The following is a 16242-nucleotide window of genomic DNA, read 5'->3' on the forward strand; positions in this document are numbered from 1 at the left end:
GATTGGTCAGACACCTCACGCCAAGGTGGACCCGCCCACTGCCGTTGACATCTTGATCGCGGGTCGCAGCCAAAACCATCTTCGGTCATCATCAAACAACCAAAACTCGGCAACATGAGCACCTTTGCCTCCAAGCGCAAAGCGCGCGTTATCCAGACTTTTGACTACGATGTAGATGACTTGAGCCCATCAAAATCCAACGGGACGGACGAGCAGAAAGCATCTGGTAAGTACATGCCTGTCTATCGCGACATTCCCTCTGCCAAGCAGCTGAAAGCCTCTTTTGCTGATACCCAAAAGAAGAGCAAGCAAGCTGATGCGCTGCCGCCAGAACCAACTGCCCCCGCGCGCATCAAGTTCCGATCGAAACCAGCCAAATCGTCGGCCCTACGAAAAAGCGTCCATGCCGCCGACGAGGACAGCGGTACCGCTCGCGCGCTGTCAACGGCGACAACCACTGGAGATGACGAGGACGCCGACTCTGGCGCGCCAGTGGTGGTTCGGCCGGCCCTGGGTCGGGCTGGGTCAACAAAACAAAAGAAACGACCAACGGCAGCGTCACGGCTCTCTTTTGGGGGCGCCGAAGAGGCCGGGGCCGATGAACCATCAGCAGGCGAGAAGCCATTCACGCCCAAAAAGACACTGGGTCAGCGCGCGCTGGAAAACAATGCCTTCCGAAGATCCGCCTCACTCCAAAATCTCGCGGGTACTCTGCCCATGAGGTTTGGCGGCGGCGACGAAGACCGGCCAAAATACAGCAAGAAGTATCTTGAAGAGCTGCAATCCTCCACGCCGGCAACACCTGCAAACGTCCAAATTGTCGACGATGTCGATGCCATGGACCTTGACCCATCTGAGCTTGACGGTGCCCTCGTTGTTCAAGCCGCTTCATCCACCGACCTGGTCTCGCAAGGCCCAGCAGCAGCGGCACACGTGCTGAGCGCAGCCGAAATCCGCGAGCGCAAAGACCGACGAGCCCGGTTAGCCCGTGAAGGCGTCGTGGCCGATTTCGTCTCCCTCGACTCCGGCTCCGACTCGGAATTTCCCCAGCAATCCTCCCGGGTGGTCATCCCCTCCCAAAAGAAAAAGAAGTCTGACACGCGATTAATAAGAGAAGACGAAGATCTCGGCGAAGGCTACGATGACTATGTTCAGGACGACCCTTTGGCTTTGGGCAAAAAGGCAGAGCGAGATGCTGCAAGACGGCACCGAGCAGAAATTGCAGAGCTGATCAACGCGGCCGAATCAGACGCCGAGTCGGACGACAGCGAGGCAGAGAGGCGAGCTGCCTACGAAGCCGCGCAGCGGAGAGCAGGAATGGACGGCTTGCACAAACCGGAGGAGGGTGAGGAAAACATAGCTGGCGATGCGGTGCCGAGGATGAAACCGCTGCCCAAGCTGAACGAGGTTCTCAAGAGGATGAACGATATTGTCCAGGGCTTGGAGCTTGAGTTCAAGCAGAAGCAGGTCGTCGTTCAGAGTTTGGAAAAGGAAAGGGAGGAGATTGAGAAGCGTGAGAAGGAGGTACAAGAAATCCTGAACCAGGCGGGGGCAAAATACCAGGCTGTTGTTGCTGGGGCTGCAAACGGCGGTGATGGTGTATCCCCTGTTGTGCCAGGCGATGTCGCCAAATTGGTGCAGGAGAGCATCAGCGGCAGCGCAGTGGGACAGTCCCCGTTACGTCCTCTCCCTCCAGGCCTGGCAGGAGACATGCCCATGGAACGAGGTCTCGAGAGCTTCGGGACACCCACCCGGAAACCACAGGATGATGATGAGATGATGGACTAGTACTACAGATACGCTTCCACTTCTGCATATTGAGAAACCAATAATGAAAGACACCGTCGTTGCTTTCTTCCAAAACAAAAACAATACAATAAACAAGCCCTAGGTACATACCAATGCCAACGCCATGTAAACTGATTCTAAAAAGAAAAAGACCAGTATGATACACTTGAGCCCTCATCGCAGCCAACACTACCAATCCCAACAATACAGTCTCCGCCCTCGTGTCATGTACCCCGTAAAAACCGTGAATAACCGCGCCCAATTGCGCGTGTGCAGCAAAAACCCAGTTCCAACACCAGTAAAACATACATCTTCCAACACCCTCCGCAACAACCCCCTAAGCATTAATCTCCCCTTCTTGCATCCATTATTTGGACGCCCCCCTGCTCACACCAGCACCAATGACACCCGGCAGCTGTTCCTGACCGACGCTAAACAGCAGGCCAATGGCAAAAGTAACGGCACCAACAATGGTAATGGTGAAACTAGTGATCAACCAGAATGGCACGCTGACGTCCTTCTTCTGGCACATGTTGCCGCCCCAGTGGGCAGTCTTCTTGCCCGAGGTGCCAGGTTCGTCGCCGCGGCGGACGACGGTGGCCATGCACTTGCAGGCAAAGCATGCCCTGGCATCAGACAAGGTGGCGTTGCCGGTGCCAAACTTATTGACACATGTCCCGTGGCCAGAGCAGTCATTGGTGGCCTCCTTACAGGCGTCCAAAGAAAGGAAGCAGGCAGGGATGGCCTTCTTCTGGATGTTGACCTTTGCGGAACGGGTCGGGGTGGAAGGAGCCGGCCAAACAACGGTGCTGTCGGTGATGACCCTTTCTCCAAAGTCACGACGGCGGTTGTTGGTGGGGTTGACGGCAAGGGTGGACCACGAGTTGATCTTGGAGGAACGGGTAGAATCGGGGAGAACTAGGAGGGTCACCTCGAGATCGGAAGCGGCCACCAGCTTGTTGATCTGAGGAAGGGAGGCGAGAAGGGCCGAGTAGGTGGAGGAAGCCTGTAGCCATTGATTAGTACATGTCCTAGCACAACGACCGCATTGATGAGACCCTACTTTTTGTAGGTCATAGTTGACCACCGAGGAAACACCACTCCAGCATTCCTCATTGGCAGGATTGAGGGCGTGGGCCAAGTCGCAAGGCTGGGAAGGAGCGGATCCCAACTGCCGGAAAAGCGTCATGAGATTCTTGTTGGCGGCAGCCGAGGGGGCGTCTGAGACGCGGAACGCAGCAGGATGGCCTGCCTGTGAAAGGGCGTCCTTGAGATCATGGCTCTGCTGGTATGTAACGCCTTCGAGAATGACAACTAGTTGTGGGACATTGGTCTTGTCGGACTGTGAGAAGAGGGGCTCCGGGCCGGTGCCGAATCTCGCGATGTGGCTGACAGCGGTCTCAGTGTCGGTTGAGCTAGGGATGTCGCGCAGGTCACTGCCGTATGGTTGTCTCGATGCCTGGAACAGAGTTAGCATGGTCCAGCGAGAGAAGTAATGGTGGGTATCAACCACGCACTCTCTGAAGCAATATGTGACGCGCGACCTCCTTGGGGATGCTTGGTGTTTCGCTCGAGCTCTGTTGGTTGGCCGTCAAAATGTAGACATCGGCAGTCTGCTGGCTCGCGGCCGCCGCAAGCCCAGACAGAGCCGCTGCTGTGAGGCCAGCGAGGAGCCTCATGGTAGTGAAACGGGTTGGATAGCGAGTTGGTGTCTTGATGGCAGCGAGTTGAATGCGTGTAGAGTGTTGGATGCTGTCGTTGTTTCTTGCTTGATTGACGTTGGAGCTGTTGTCGACCCCTGCCAGTTACGAATGGCTGGCGCAGCAGTTGGGAGGCGTATGGTCCGTGCGGTAGACGGGCCCCACTTTATGGCATGCCGGGCCATGATGCGCGCTGCGAACTGCCACTGAGCCTGCCGCCAGACCTCTTCAAGTCTTTAACGTAGTACTCCGTACCCAGCCAGGTCTCGACATCGACGACACAGGAGCCGAAACCGGCCGAAATTCAGCTTTCACTAGCAGTCTACTCCCAAACTATCTCAGCTTCTAGATTTTACCAGTATTCAGCGGCCTCACGGTTTCAAGTCGCATTTACGGGCTGATTGCGTCGCGCAATCCTCAACTCGCCAAGTCGGCAGAACACCAAAGAACAAGCGCAGCGCAACACTCCGAACGTCGCCGACCGACCGGCTGGCTACCTGGTAGTCTTGCTTGCGGCCTTTCGACTCTATCGTGCCTTTTCAGGCCGCCAGTGGGGCGTGCCACCATCCGCGGCATCATGTCGCGCCTCTTCAGGCCGTCTTCGGTGCTCCGGTTCCCCAAGGTCTTGACCAAAGTACCAACCGGCCAAGTGATCAAAATCGAAAGAGTACGGCTCAGGCACAGGAGGCGGCTCCGGCTTGTTACCTTTGCCATCAAGACAGTCCTTATCTACCAATTCTTTGAGATATGCGTGGCGGGCCCGCTTGTGAAGGTGCTGGAAAACCAGGAATTGATGGAAAGCATGCCGGAAGAAGAAGAGGCTGTCGACATATTCATTCCGTTTCCCTTGACAACGGAGCGACACGAACCGCAGCCATACTCTGGGAAAGATCCGGAATGGAGGGAGTTTGTGCGGCTATCCAAAGACAAGGAGAGGTTGGACCAAATCAGGAGTAAGTGGCAAATCACGTTGCATCATTTACCGGCCCTCGTTTCCTGACTATTGTTTGCTTAGGGGACACTGTTCAAATGGTCTGTGATGCCGCTGAAAAGAACCCCGCCTTAACATGGAAGGTTGGGAAAGATATGAAAGTGAGGAGGTACTGGATGGATATTGATTTCCCATACAGGGCACCGCCTGTGTACACGCGCAAAGGGTATGGTACCTTGTCACGAACCGCCAAGAGTTGACCACTGACTCTCAGCAGCCTGTTGATTACGGATGAAGTGATCGCCATTGCGGAAACAGAGGTTGAGTCAGCGACAGTGAAACTTCTAGAGCGCGTCCTATGGCCAAAGCCCATGGCGCTGTCGACCTGGGCGCTTGGAAAGGCACTCGTTGGCCGTCAGTTCTCTTCGGTTGCGCAATTCTTTGGGTTTGAAGGCGACAGTTCAACCCACCCTCCAGACCGTCCTGTCAGCGCAGGACCTTTGCCGCTCCCAACAAATCACAGCTCTGACGTTCAAAAGGCTTTGGAGCGTATCCGGGCACAAGCAACAAAACGGCCGGAAGACGTCAACGATCCTAGGTCGATCTCACCAACCCCCAACACACCACCTGGCCCATCCAGGGATAAGCCTATGAGCATTCCCAATAGACCGCCGGCCGAACACAATGGCAACCCAGAAAAGTTTGTCGGTCAAGAAAAGGTCCAGTCTCTGGTTGGCCTGAAGCCTTGGGAGGAGTTTATGAAGACGTACACCAAGGTGTGGAAGCCGATTCGACCTGATCCACCTCGCGGTTGCTTCGCCGTCTCAGGTCTTGTCGAGATCGAGACGTCGAGGGGGTACCTGGTGATTGACGTCTTGTCGTGGTACAATCCAAAGACGAGATCCCATGATCGCAAGTCCATGTGGATGTCGGTGAGAAGGATGCAGTATAAACAACAGGCGCCGATGCGTCCCTGATCAAGTCATGAATGCGGTTTGGTTGTTTGGCTTTTGGGGCGGCAGTGTAGGAAACACATATCAGAGTTGCATGGGAAGGGCGTTTATTGATTTTGTATTCTGAGAGAAGCGGTTGATAACGTCAGTGTGACTTTTGTTGGAAAGGGTGACAAACTGCATCTCTTTTTTCTCCCAACATCATGATGCGTTGATCAGCGCGTATGAGATTGTCCGTAGATGAAGCATTTGGGTGGCATGGGCGGAAGGACTTATAAAATGGGAAGCGGAAATAGATACCAGAAGCGTTGATTTACATACAAGGAAATCGTTTCGTTTGACTGGAAGCCGTTGGGAGTGCCTGTGAGACTCCGGCTGGCCGTTCGGCGAGAGGGTGGGACCGGCTTGGCACGAATATATTGACTTGCAAGACAAGCGGTGCTGGCTTGCTAGTTCAAGGACAATCAATTTCTGGCCCTTGAGCGGCCCACCTATGTTGGCAGAGAGGTAGAATCAAATTCAAGAATCAGTTACGGATCGATGACTGAATTAGGCTTTAACAGTGTCTCAAGAGGCTTCCAACATGCAGACACCTGCAATGATGCATGAACATGACCTGATCGACAATGCTGTGCCGGCGGTAGGCGCACACAGGTGACATCATATTCTGATGATAGCCACAAGGGTTTCTGGTTTATAAAACAGGCTATAACATTCAAGCCGATCTTGAGCCCATCCAGTTGGCATCATCATCGTTGGACGATGAGAATACAAAACAGTTGGACACTGACTTCCTAGCTGGCTTCCAGATTACTCTATTACCCCATTGATGTATTTCAGGCACATGGAGTTCGGCCAAATTGGCGGGGGGGAAGGGGGGACAGAATAAGCTTTGACTGGGGCCAGGCACATCTGCTTTGGCGTGGTCAGGCACCTGAGGCACTAGATGCAGGCTACAGGTGTTACTCCAGCCCGAGCGGCTCATCCGTCCGTTCGTGCTGTTTTATTTCACCCATACCGTACTAATTTCTTGTACTATGTATCAGAGAAGGCTGCTTCGCGGTTCAGGCCAGGTACGGCGTCAGTCAGAATCTGCTGAATCATCAGCGAGTCCATGATGCCCTCTCTTTCACTTTGGCTTGCGTACGCAAGAAACTGATTCACCAATCATACAACTCTGGTGTAATACGTGCCATGACAACCAACCTCCAGCATGCACATCACCAGGCAGACTGGTTCATCGCCCAAGACGACTTGGCGCATTCCAGCTATGAATCGGCATCCACCCAGCTTCCCGAGGCTGGTGAACGGGGGCCAACTCGGTCAAGTCCGAGTGCACGTCTGTTAATCCATGCTTAGCTGCGCAGCAGGCCCTTCCGCTTCATTCTTGGCATCTGATGTACCCCTCGGGAGGTAGCCTCTAGACTGCCTGTGGCCCATCTCTCAAGGGTGACATTTTGGATCCAAGCTTGGTCGTTAGCGTCCATGTCGAATGATACGGCTGGTTTGAAGGATCCTCATGTAGCGAGTGTTTTCGGCCGTGAACTGTCGCACAGGAAACCTCTACGTTGACAGACAAAAATGCACGGTTGAGCCAGCCACCGTCTTCTCGTGCTCCCGCTTCATCTAGAAGCGTGTCCTATCCGTCAAGTTGAGCACTTCGACTGGGTACCGGATATCAAGCGAGGCAGACACGCTTCTATTCGATTCAACCTACCAGCTCTCGAAAACTACTGGTTTACTGTTCTCCACTTACCGAGTGCTGCACTTCATTACAGCATCAACAGGAGCAGGGGATCCCGAGAGGTATCTAGGATATGGAAGCTCCGCCCAGTCCCAAAAGACCCCCCAGTGCCATTCCCTCCGATTCCAATAGCCGAAAAGAGCTTGGGAGAGCGGTAACTGCCGACACGTCGAAAGCCACCAGGTTACAAACCGAACAAGTCCCTACTTTACGAACCTCGAACGAGTCCACGCGAAAAATTAAGACAAATACAGGAGTCACCATTCCGCCAGCCTATGGAGCCTCGCATAACTCACCAATTGGCAACACTCAAGAAAAGAAGAGCGTGGATTATTCAGCCAGTCAAGCCGTCGAAGTTGCTCTGTCAGAGGCCGGTTGCGGCAAGCCGGTCTCAGAGAAGACGGATTCACAGCAGGAGTTATACCATGCATTTGCGAGGCGGGAGAAGCGGCTTATGGTATGGATAGTATCATTTGCCGGGCTGTTCTCTCCACTTTCAAGCAATATTTACTTCCCTGCGCTGGGTGCCATATCTTCAGTGGGTTCTCTCCTTGAAAACTCTTGTTCCATTTCTGATCATGAAGTATAGCACGTACAAACCGAAATCGCCATGATATCGCTCACTGTGACTGTGTATATGGCAGTTCAGGGGGTGGCGCCTTCTTTTTGGGGACCTTTGAGCGACACGCGTGGACGCAGAGTCACCTTTATCTGCACTTTTGGCGTGTACCTCATCGCAAACCTCGGGTTGGAATTCAGCGACGACTTTGCGTCATTGATGGCTTTTCGAGCAATCCAAGCTGCTGGCAGTGCCGCGACCATCTCCGTTGGTGTGTTTTGCCAAGACCCAGCCCCTTTTTCACCCCTGAATTCCACGCTAACAACCAGAAACAGGTGCTGGAGTGATTGGCGATATCACAACAGCAAAGGAACGCGGGGGATATATGGGTAGTTTTGGAGGAAGTGAGTCTTGCATCGCGGCTTTCTATCCTTGTCCTTTCTGACTTTGATCCTTGCGCATAGTTCGAATGCTCGGCCAGTCAATTGGGCCAGTGATTGGCGGCATTATCACAGAGTTCTTTGGATTTCACGCCATCTTTTGGTTTCTCGTCGTCCTTGATTTCATAAGTCTCGTGGTTATTGTGCTCTTTCTCCCGGAAACCCTTCGTCACATTGCTGGAAATGGCACTATCCCACTGCGCGGCATCCATCGTCCAGTTGTCACTCGCCATATCAGCAAACACTGGAAGCGTCCAGATGCAGTATCCAGTGAGGAGGGCAACATCACGAATTTGACGCCCAAGTTTACTCTGGGCTCGATATTATCGCCACTGCGGTTTCTTTTTGAAAAGGACGTGTTTGTCACGCTATTGTTTGGGGCTTTTGTGTACACGATTTGGAGTGTGGTGACTTCGTCGACAACCGCCCTGTTTCAGCCTCGATATCGACTCTCCAATTTGAAAGTGGGCCTCATATTCTTACCGAACGGCGCGGCTTGTGTCAGCGGATCATACTTTGCTGGCAAGATTCTTGATCGCGATTATCGGCATGTCGAGTCAGCGTACCGTGCTTCCGAAGGGATCCCGCTCGAGACTCCTCTCAACAGAAAGCATTTGTCGGACCTTCCACTTTCCCGTGCTCGACTTCGGTCCTCCTGGTATCTCATCGTCTTGTTCGTGTTGCCGTTGCGGGGTATGGCTTCTCGCTTTCTTCCCCCTTGCTGGCCTCGAGACCGGGTATGGCCCTACCATTGATTTTACAGTTCGTCATTGCAATCACAGCGACGGCCATCTTTACCCAAAACAGTGCATTGATGGTGGACTTGTATCCCGGGGCCAGCGCCAGCGCCACCGCTGTCAACAATCTCGTTCGGTGCTCGTTGGGCGCTGTGGGAGTGGCAGGGGTGCAGTTCATCATTGACAAAATTGGGGTCGAGGCCGCGTTTCTGATATTTGCTGTCGTAACAATTGCTCTCACACCTTTGATGTGTCTACAGTGGAAATATGGCGAGGTCTGGAGAGCTGAGAGGATAGCGAGGCTTGCCCGGAGGGAGCAGAAACAAGTGACCGGGGCGCAGGTGTGAGGGATGACTGTGCTTTTGTGCCTCGAGGGTTGTTGGAAGCGTGGGTTGGGACAAAAGTTTTAGGCTGTCACGTTTTCGGGGTTTGCGCGTTCTTTTCTCTTTCTTCCTTTCTTCCGGAAGGCCGTGTGGTTTATGATAAGTACAGTTTTTGCCGGCTGCTACATGTAGAGATGTGAGAGAATAAGACTTTGTAAGACGAACTGGCCACACGAACATGATACATATATTATTCCAAATTTGACACCACAATCGTGCATATAGTCTGTTCAAGATACCCGATCACTGAGGTCTTGAATACCCACAGAGATCGTAGTGATTTATGCATAGTGTTGTTGGCTATTGAGGAAATGTAAATGCCTGCAAAGTTCATCAAGAGCATTATGGATTTGCTGAAATAGGTAGGTACCTTCCTAGGGCAGAGTTCTCAAGCACCGTTATACGATAACTGCAAGATCTATACATGATCATAATCCCGTGTTCTGCATTAAAAAGCATCAAGTGCATCTCGAAATAACCACATACATATTGAATCGAATTTGGACCTGATTGAGTCACACAATGCCCTTCTGATCCAGCATTTAGTCCGAACATCCTGTAGAGAGCGTCCCATGCTGGCAATGACAAAGAGCTCAGACACACCGTAGGCCGATACTGTCTAACCACAGAACCTGACACAGCCTTCTGCCCGGTACACATCACCACGTCCGCCAGAAAACCAGGATTCGACGCAACAGGCATGTTAGGAGTTGATTTGTGGAACCTCAACAGAAAGGTCATCAAACCCTCTTTGATTGTATTCCGCCTTTAAGCATTGTGATGACAAAGAGTGTTTAGGTCCGTCTGTAGTTGGACTCGACTCTCGCATCCAGCGAGCCAACAAAGCGACGGTCCATTCTTTGATAATCACCTCACCTACCACCAACAATGAAGCACCGAGTCTGCAGACCAAAACGGAAACCTTGTGTTGTTTTTTATGCTAGTGACAACACCCGGTGATGGTGAATAGGTTTACACGAGTGCATATTGGAGCATGGTGTCCTCACTCTGAACCAGTACAAGTGAAGGCAGTGGAAACACTGTCAGAATGGGAGAATTGGAGGAATTCACTCAGTTCCTTCAAAATATAAAGTCAATTCACCCAGTAGATACCTCTGAAACAATGGGGAGCAACCACATATGAGGAGTGGTGTCAGGGACGCTCTTCTGTCCCGCTCTTTTGGCCACTTCTGCTCGAGAACAATAAGCTCTGTTCCTCGTTCTCTTTATCTCAAGTGAAGACAAGAAGATGCCGAGTCCTATAACATTGGTTGGGACCGTTTTGAGGTCATGGATTGCAAGGGGTCTATCTCGACACCGTTCCTCGACCGCTGCCACCGTTCCAGCAGCAGATGATGGTCCAGTGTGGCCTCAAGGAATAAGACAACATAACATTGACTAAAGCCAACCACCAAGATGTCCACTCCTCGACGACCAACTGCGAGGACACGGGACACACCTGTGACCAACCCTCCTGTGACTCCCCCCCCTGAGCCTGTCCAGGATGAGCCGTACGTCCCATCAAGGCTTAGATCGAACAAGGTACTGAGGGGGCTTTTCAACGCCTTCATCCTGGCCCTCTGTGGCTATGGTGTTCACCAGTTTGCGACCTGGTACTCGGAATACGACTACTGGCTATACTGGTTCATCGTACTGGCAACCTGGCGCTACGCCCGTTTCATTCTCAACTGCATTGGTTGGGTTCTGTATAAGCCAGCCCCCGTTCCCAAGAACCCAACGTACACCCCCAACCGACATGTCACGGTCATCCTGCCCACCATCGACCCTACAGGCGTTGACTTTCAGGAATGCATCAGCACCTGCGCCCAAAACGAGCCTGCTCAGATCATTGTCATTACGGCCGGTGACGAGCTGCTTGTCAAGACAGAGAAGGCAGTCGAGAAGTACACCAAGCTTTATCCCAAGACCAATTTCATCGTGGACCGTGCCCTGATTGCCAGCAAGAGAGCTCAAGTTGCTGTGGCGGTGCCGCTGGTCTCAACCGCCATCACCGTCATGCTCGATGACCACGTCTTCTGGAAGAAGGATTTCCTCAAGGCGCTCCTAGCGCCGTTTGAGGATCCAGAGATTGGCTTGGTGGGAACAAACAAGAAAGTCCGCCGGTTGCCGAACCTGTCGGTTTGGCGGCGTTTCTGGAACATGCTGGGGGCGACCTATCTTTACCGCCACAACTTCGAGGTCAGATCGGCCAACTACTGGGACGGGGGCGCCTTTGTCATTTCTGCGCGTACCTGTGCTCTGCGCACCCGTATCGTCCAGGACCCCGAGTACCTGGCCGGCTACGTCGACGAGCGATTCTTCTTTGGGCTCTGTGGGCCTCTTAACCCGGACGACGACAACTACAACACCAGATTTGCCGTGCGCAAGGGCTGGCGCATCAAGTTCCAGTACACCGACGACGCCGAAATTGAGACAACTGTTGGCGTGGCCAATCCCGTCCACAAGAAGTTCCTGGGGCAGTGCACGCGCTGGGCCCGCACCACTTGGAGGTCAAACCCTTGCTCTCTCTTCACTGATGGCAGCGTTTGGGCATTTCAGCCCTACTGCGTCTATGCTGTCTACCTCACCTCCTTCACAAACTTTGCTTTGTTTACCGATGCCGCCCTCGTTGCCCTCTACAACTGGAGCAAGAAAGCCACCAGTCAAGGCATATGGGCCTTGGTTATTTGGATACTTTTTGTCAAGTTTATCAAGGTCTTTGAGTACTACAAGCGTCACCCCAATGACTGGTGGACTTTCCCATTCTATGTCGCTTTTGCCTATTACCACAGCCTCATCAAGCTCTGGGCGCTGTTGACGTTTTGGGACCACGCCTGGACTGGGCGCAACCTCGGAGCCATCAAGACCCAGGCCAACCCAGCCGGGACAGAAGCGGGAGCCACAGCTGGACCGGCAGCAGTGGCCGCGCGACTGCAGCGTAGCATGTCCGTCAGTAGTATGACTAGCAGTCTTGCGCAAGAGAAGGAAGGTCTGCGCAGCGGCACCGCTTGGATATCAAACCTGGGAAGTACGGCCCGGCTTCACAAGAGCCAAACAATCTTTGGTGGGAGCCAGGTCGGTCTGCTTGACAATCTCAAGATTGTAGGCAGTCACATGGAGAAGTCCCGTGATGCCCAAGTCAGGATTCTTAGTCAACAAGATATTGTCTTCAATGAGGTGCAAAGACTGATTGCGGAGGCCGACTCCATCGAGAAGCAATATGAAACGATGAACGACAACGAGACGAGAAATCAGGAAGCCTTGATCCATCTTCGCGGCCAGATGCTCCGATTGGAGCAGAGGCACGGAGAGCTCATCCGTATCGCCGGCCTGACCGCCACGTCGCCCGCACTCACTCCAACAGCTGCCAAGGCCTTCCAGGTGGCAAGTCGGCACCACACAGGGGGTGGCAGAGCCTCACCACCTACAGAAGATTCTGAACGCATCGAGAGGCCATCCTTTTTTACTGGGGTGAGGGGAGTGCACTTCAGTAGGTCTACAGTCGGCGGGACTAGTGACGACGGCTTTGGTCCTGGCAGGACAGGTGCTGACGGCTCCGGGAGTAACGAGTCTACCCCACGTCCGATCGTTCCCGACAATTTCAAGGACAGCTTCCCACCGGATACTAAGAAGAGTACTGGGGACACCGACTCACTTATCGCGAATTTGAACATTCCCACTATTGGTACACAACACTTTGTGCCTCCCTCTGAGAAAAAGGGAGGACAGCCCGCCGCCGCCAAGGGCTTTTCCCCCCCAACTCAGGCCGAAAAGCCGATCGAAGAATTCTCCCCCGTCCCGCAGCCAAGAAACTCACCTTCAGGTTTCACCCCGAAGTCAGACCTCGAAAGCACCACCCCCGGAGAAGATCCCGCCGCCAGGGATAGCAAGAAGAGCTCGGGTTCGGACTCGACCCGCTCGCCGGCACAGACGCCGACCCGCCCGCCAGGCGGTAGAAGAGTTTCCAAAGAGCAGAACAAAAGTGTCAGTACCCCTCCAAAACAAGAAGAAGCCGCTCCCCCTAACAAGCCCAGAACACCTGAGAGCAACCCGTTGTTGAAAGAGGAGCTCGAGCAGCAGAACCATGAGGATTCTATGAGAAGGGTTCATGAAATGCTTGGCGAGAGCTAGGGGAGATATGGTTGGGCTGGGAACCGAAAGGATAGGGAATCGGATGGGTTGGGAATCGGACGGGGTGGGAATTGGATGGGTTGGGAATCGGATGCGTATATAGATATGGGAATGGGACAAGGAAAAGGAATGGCAAAATAAAAGAAAATGGAAAAGGAAAGATGGCAAAGCCTCACGGCGACAGAGAAGGGAAAGGGGTCACTTCTTGGGATTCAGGGCTTTATACGGTTAAACTTGGTGGGGTGGTTTGGCACGAGCTCAATATTCTTCGGGCTTTATCAGGGTAGTTGCAGCCTTTTCAGTAGCATTTCAATTGAAAGGGTTAGCGCAAGACGTGCTCACTGGATGCATTTACAGCGTCGTCACGAGCAGCCAATAACAAAGACTGAAAAGGAGTTGGTTGCTATGAAATGCCATTCTCCACATTCGCGACGGGATCCACAAAAGGGGTCGATAGGGTGTAAACAAAAACATTTCCCTTCGAGTAGCGGACACGTCCACAAAACAAAAACATTTTATAAAAATTATCATTGAGAAAGATGTTGACCTTGACAAGGCGCGAAGAAGCCAGGCAACAGGCAGACCAACAAAATCACCCTCCAAGCGGCAACACCCAAGTCTTATTTACCTCGTGCTTTTGTATGGCCCCCAAAGTCAGACAAGCCTGCTCTGCGAAATTTGTCATTTTGGCTGTCTGCATGCACGACAGAGAAAGATCCATTATAGGAAGGAGGACACGCTTATGCTGGGTTTGAAAGGGGAGTATATGGGTTGGTCATCTGGGCTTGGGGGCGGCAATGTACATTTACAGGGCTGGAAACTGAACCAAAGAAGCTCCTTAGGTACTCTGGGCGTCCTAGATTGTAGGTGGCTTGCTCGGATGGTTTGGGGCCAATTGCATCGATGCTCAGCCGTCAGACAGGCCACAGGAGCTGAAAACGAACCAATCAGTGGCTCGCGTCGGTGAGCCATCACTATCCTACACGCCGTAACCAATGTAGTATAGGTACTACAGGCACTGCCGATAATGCGCCAACACGGCGCCCCCGGATCACCACAACGCCGATCACCAGGCTGGCAGGCTTCAAAAAACACACGCCGCAGTAATTCTGTTGCACTGTGCCGCGAATATCCAAGTAATCCACCACCCTACCATACCTACCGTATCTCAGCAATGCGGGATGATGTTGGGAGAGGTTGGCATTGAACAGGGCCATGGGCGCTGCGAAAGAGCGGGCCGAATTGCTTGATCACCTTTATTAAAACACCCATGGCCGGAACTGGATGCCATATCCTTCCTGACTTCTTTGCTGGTCATGTTGACGTTTGGATCCTCCTCACGCTCTCACAATGGAGCCCTCCGCCATCCATGGCCGGGATGTGGTGGGAAATATGGTGGCCCCTTCCATCCCTTACAACACCCTGATGGTAAGTGTCCCTCAAAATAAGCTCCCCAGCGCCATGAACGACTCCTCAACCGCCTCTAGGGATTCATCTGGTCCGGTACATGCCTGTCGCTCGTCACCATCCTTCTTCGTCTTGCTTTCCGCATCAAACTCCTCCGTCGCCTCCGACTGGACGACTACCTCGTCATCGCCTCCTTCGTTTTCTACCTAGGCTCGACAATTCTCTGGGCCGTCCTAGCACGCACTCTCTATGTCGTCGCCCAGGGTTGGAACACGACCCCTACCGACCCAGCCGCCATCTTCGAGCTCTTCAACAACGCCGGTACCCTTCTCCATGCCATCCTCGCAACCTACTGGCTCACCTGGACCTCGCTATGGCTGGTCAAGATTGCCTTTATGGTATTTTTCTACCCTCTGGGCAGACACGCCCCTCTCCAGCGCTACCTCTGGTGGACGGTACTTGTCTGCATCGTGGCGGCCTACTGCGTGACGGTCGGGCTGACGACAGATGACTGTCTAACAGCCAGTGGTCTCGACATTGCACAAAAGTGCATCGGCGAAGCAAAGTTCAACCGGCAGTACTTTACCTCTCGCGTCCACTTGGCAACGGATATCTCGACAGACCTCCTCAGTCAGTTCCATGTCCCGCCGTTTGCCAGACACTCAACGGACATATCCGATATCTAGTCGTCATCGTATCGGGCAATATCGTCTGGCGGGTCTCTATTCCATGGAAAAAGAAGCTGTTGCTGATGGGCATCTGCTGCTTGACCATCGCCATGGTTGTCGTAGCCATCGTGCGCGCCGAGGCAGGCTATTCTGGAACCTCTCCCGACGTATCATGGATGATTCTGTGCAACTCCCTCGAGATGACATTGGGTACGTTATGCTGAACTTCTCCGGTCCCTGAAGAGTAAATTATGCTGATGAAGAGCAGCCATCTTAGTCGCCTGCGCCGCGTCCTTTCGCAGTCTTTACTCCCACACCAAGCACACCAAGCAGCAAGACACCCTGAAGCTTCGACATCGAGACAACTGGTCCGAGATAGAGGCCTCAAGTCGAACGCCAACGCGACCGATATCATGGTCACAACAGAAGTCAGGCTTTGGGAGCACCAAACCCTCGACGATTTGACCCACAGCGAAGAAGTATTGTGGCCCCGGCCGCAACACCATGGACCGGAGGATGTCCACATGGATGGTACAGCGCATCCAAACCCCCCACAAGAGTTCAGTGGACCGACAATCACTTATCCCGCTCTTGCTGCACAACCTGGGTATAGTGTAGTTGCGTATAGTGTTCAGAAGTGATGATATTAGACGGCGTGAATGTTATGTATGACAGATCTCACCGGACGTGGCAATGAAGGAAGAGAAGTCGGGCCTAAGCCATGAATGGAAAGACTCCTCGCAGACCTTCTCTGCAATCTGTGCTCCGGGATATTGACACGTTCACGTAAAGATTGCCCAC

General features: G+C 53.1%; 6 protein-coding genes across 6 annotated transcripts; 5 read left to right on the forward strand and 1 right to left on the reverse strand.

Annotated features, from left to right (window-relative positions):
- Window positions 1-70: 70 nt before the first annotated feature.
- On the forward strand, window positions 71-2154 carry QC761_100660 (uncharacterized protein). The gene is made up of 2 exons (XM_062873316.1): window positions 71-226; window positions 332-2154. The coding sequence occupies exons 1-2, from the start codon at window positions 115-117 to the stop codon at window positions 1786-1788; spliced, it is 1569 nt and encodes a 522-aa protein (XP_062735869.1). The 5' UTR covers window positions 71-114; the 3' UTR covers window positions 1789-2154.
- QC761_100650 (uncharacterized protein) lies at window positions 1831-3718 on the reverse strand. Its single transcript, XM_062873315.1, has 3 exons — window positions 3306-3718; window positions 2852-3247; window positions 1831-2794 (listed from the first exon to the last, which is right to left on the reverse strand). The coding sequence occupies exons 1-3, from the start codon at window positions 3465-3467 to the stop codon at window positions 2156-2158; spliced, it is 1197 nt and encodes a 398-aa protein (XP_062735870.1). The 5' UTR covers window positions 3468-3718; the 3' UTR covers window positions 1831-2155.
- Window positions 3706-5932, forward strand: QC761_100640 (uncharacterized protein). Its single transcript, XM_062873314.1, has 3 exons — window positions 3706-4441; window positions 4504-4645; window positions 4697-5932. The coding sequence occupies exons 1-3, from the start codon at window positions 4066-4068 to the stop codon at window positions 5394-5396; spliced, it is 1218 nt and encodes a 405-aa protein (XP_062735871.1). The 5' UTR covers window positions 3706-4065; the 3' UTR covers window positions 5397-5932.
- A 1111-nt stretch (window positions 5933-7043) lies between these two features.
- QC761_100630 (uncharacterized protein) lies at window positions 7044-9199 on the forward strand (the record flags this gene model as incomplete). The annotated part of the gene is made up of 5 exons (XM_062873313.1): window positions 7044-7654; window positions 7706-7946; window positions 8011-8079; window positions 8140-8852; window positions 8879-9199. Exons 1-5 carry the CDS (start codon window positions 7190-7192, stop codon window positions 9197-9199), a joined length of 1809 nt encoding a protein of 602 aa, XP_062735872.1. The 5' UTR covers window positions 7044-7189.
- Window positions 9200-10399: 1200 nt separating this feature from the next.
- QC761_100620 (uncharacterized protein) lies at window positions 10400-13741 on the forward strand. The gene is made up of 2 exons (XM_062873312.1): window positions 10400-13219; window positions 13270-13741. Exons 1-2 carry the CDS (start codon window positions 10652-10654, stop codon window positions 13276-13278), a joined length of 2577 nt encoding a protein of 858 aa, XP_062735873.1. The 5' UTR covers window positions 10400-10651; the 3' UTR covers window positions 13279-13741.
- Window positions 13742-14418: 677 nt separating this feature from the next.
- QC761_100618 (uncharacterized protein) lies at window positions 14419-16176 on the forward strand. Its single transcript, XM_062873311.1, has 3 exons — window positions 14419-14794; window positions 14854-15651; window positions 15710-16176. Exons 1-2 carry the CDS (start codon window positions 14717-14719, stop codon window positions 15457-15459), a joined length of 684 nt encoding a protein of 227 aa, XP_062735874.1. The 5' UTR covers window positions 14419-14716; the 3' UTR covers window positions 15460-15651; window positions 15710-16176.
- The last annotated feature ends 66 nt before the right edge of the window (window positions 16177-16242 follow it).

This window comes from Podospora bellae-mahoneyi (assembly GCF_035222275.1).
Source record: "Podospora bellae-mahoneyi strain CBS 112042 chromosome 1 map unlocalized CBS112042p_1.3, whole genome shotgun sequence".
In the NCBI taxonomy this organism is placed as follows: Eukaryota; Fungi; Ascomycota; class Sordariomycetes; order Sordariales; family Podosporaceae; genus Podospora; species Podospora bellae-mahoneyi.

Coding starts and splice junctions, on each gene's coding strand:
- QC761_100620 (XM_062873312.1), top strand. CDS start 10,652: ATGTCCACTCCTCGACGACCAACTGCGAGGACACGGGACACACCTGTG.
- QC761_100640 (XM_062873314.1), top strand. CDS start 4,066: ATGTCGCGCCTCTTCAGGCCGTCTTCGGTGCTCCGGTTCCCCAAGGTC. Junction 4,442..4,503: donor GAGGTTGGACCAAATCAGGA/GTAAGTGGCAAA, acceptor TTGTTTGCTTAG/GGGACACTGTTCAAATGGTC. Junction 4,646..4,696: donor CCTGTGTACACGCGCAAAGG/GTATGGTACCTT, acceptor GACTCTCAGCAG/CCTGTTGATTACGGATGAAG.
- QC761_100650 (XM_062873315.1), bottom strand. CDS start 3,467: ATGAGGCTCCTCGCTGGCCTCACAGCAGCGGCTCTGTCTGGGCTTGCG. Junction 3,248..3,305: donor GTCACATATTGCTTCAGAGA/GTGCGTGGTTGA, acceptor ACTCTGTTCCAG/GCATCGAGACAACCATACGG. Junction 2,795..2,851: donor TCAACTATGACCTACAAAAA/GTAGGGTCTCAT, acceptor CAATGGCTACAG/GCTTCCTCCACCTACTCGGC.
- QC761_100660 (XM_062873316.1), top strand. CDS start 115: ATGAGCACCTTTGCCTCCAAGCGCAAAGCGCGCGTTATCCAGACTTTT. Junction 227..331: donor GGACGAGCAGAAAGCATCTG/GTAAGTACATGC, acceptor CGCTGCCGCCAG/AACCAACTGCCCCCGCGCGC.
- QC761_100618 (XM_062873311.1), top strand. CDS start 14,717: ATGGAGCCCTCCGCCATCCATGGCCGGGATGTGGTGGGAAATATGGTG. Junction 14,795..14,853: donor TCCCTTACAACACCCTGATG/GTAAGTGTCCCT, acceptor AACCGCCTCTAG/GGATTCATCTGGTCCGGTAC.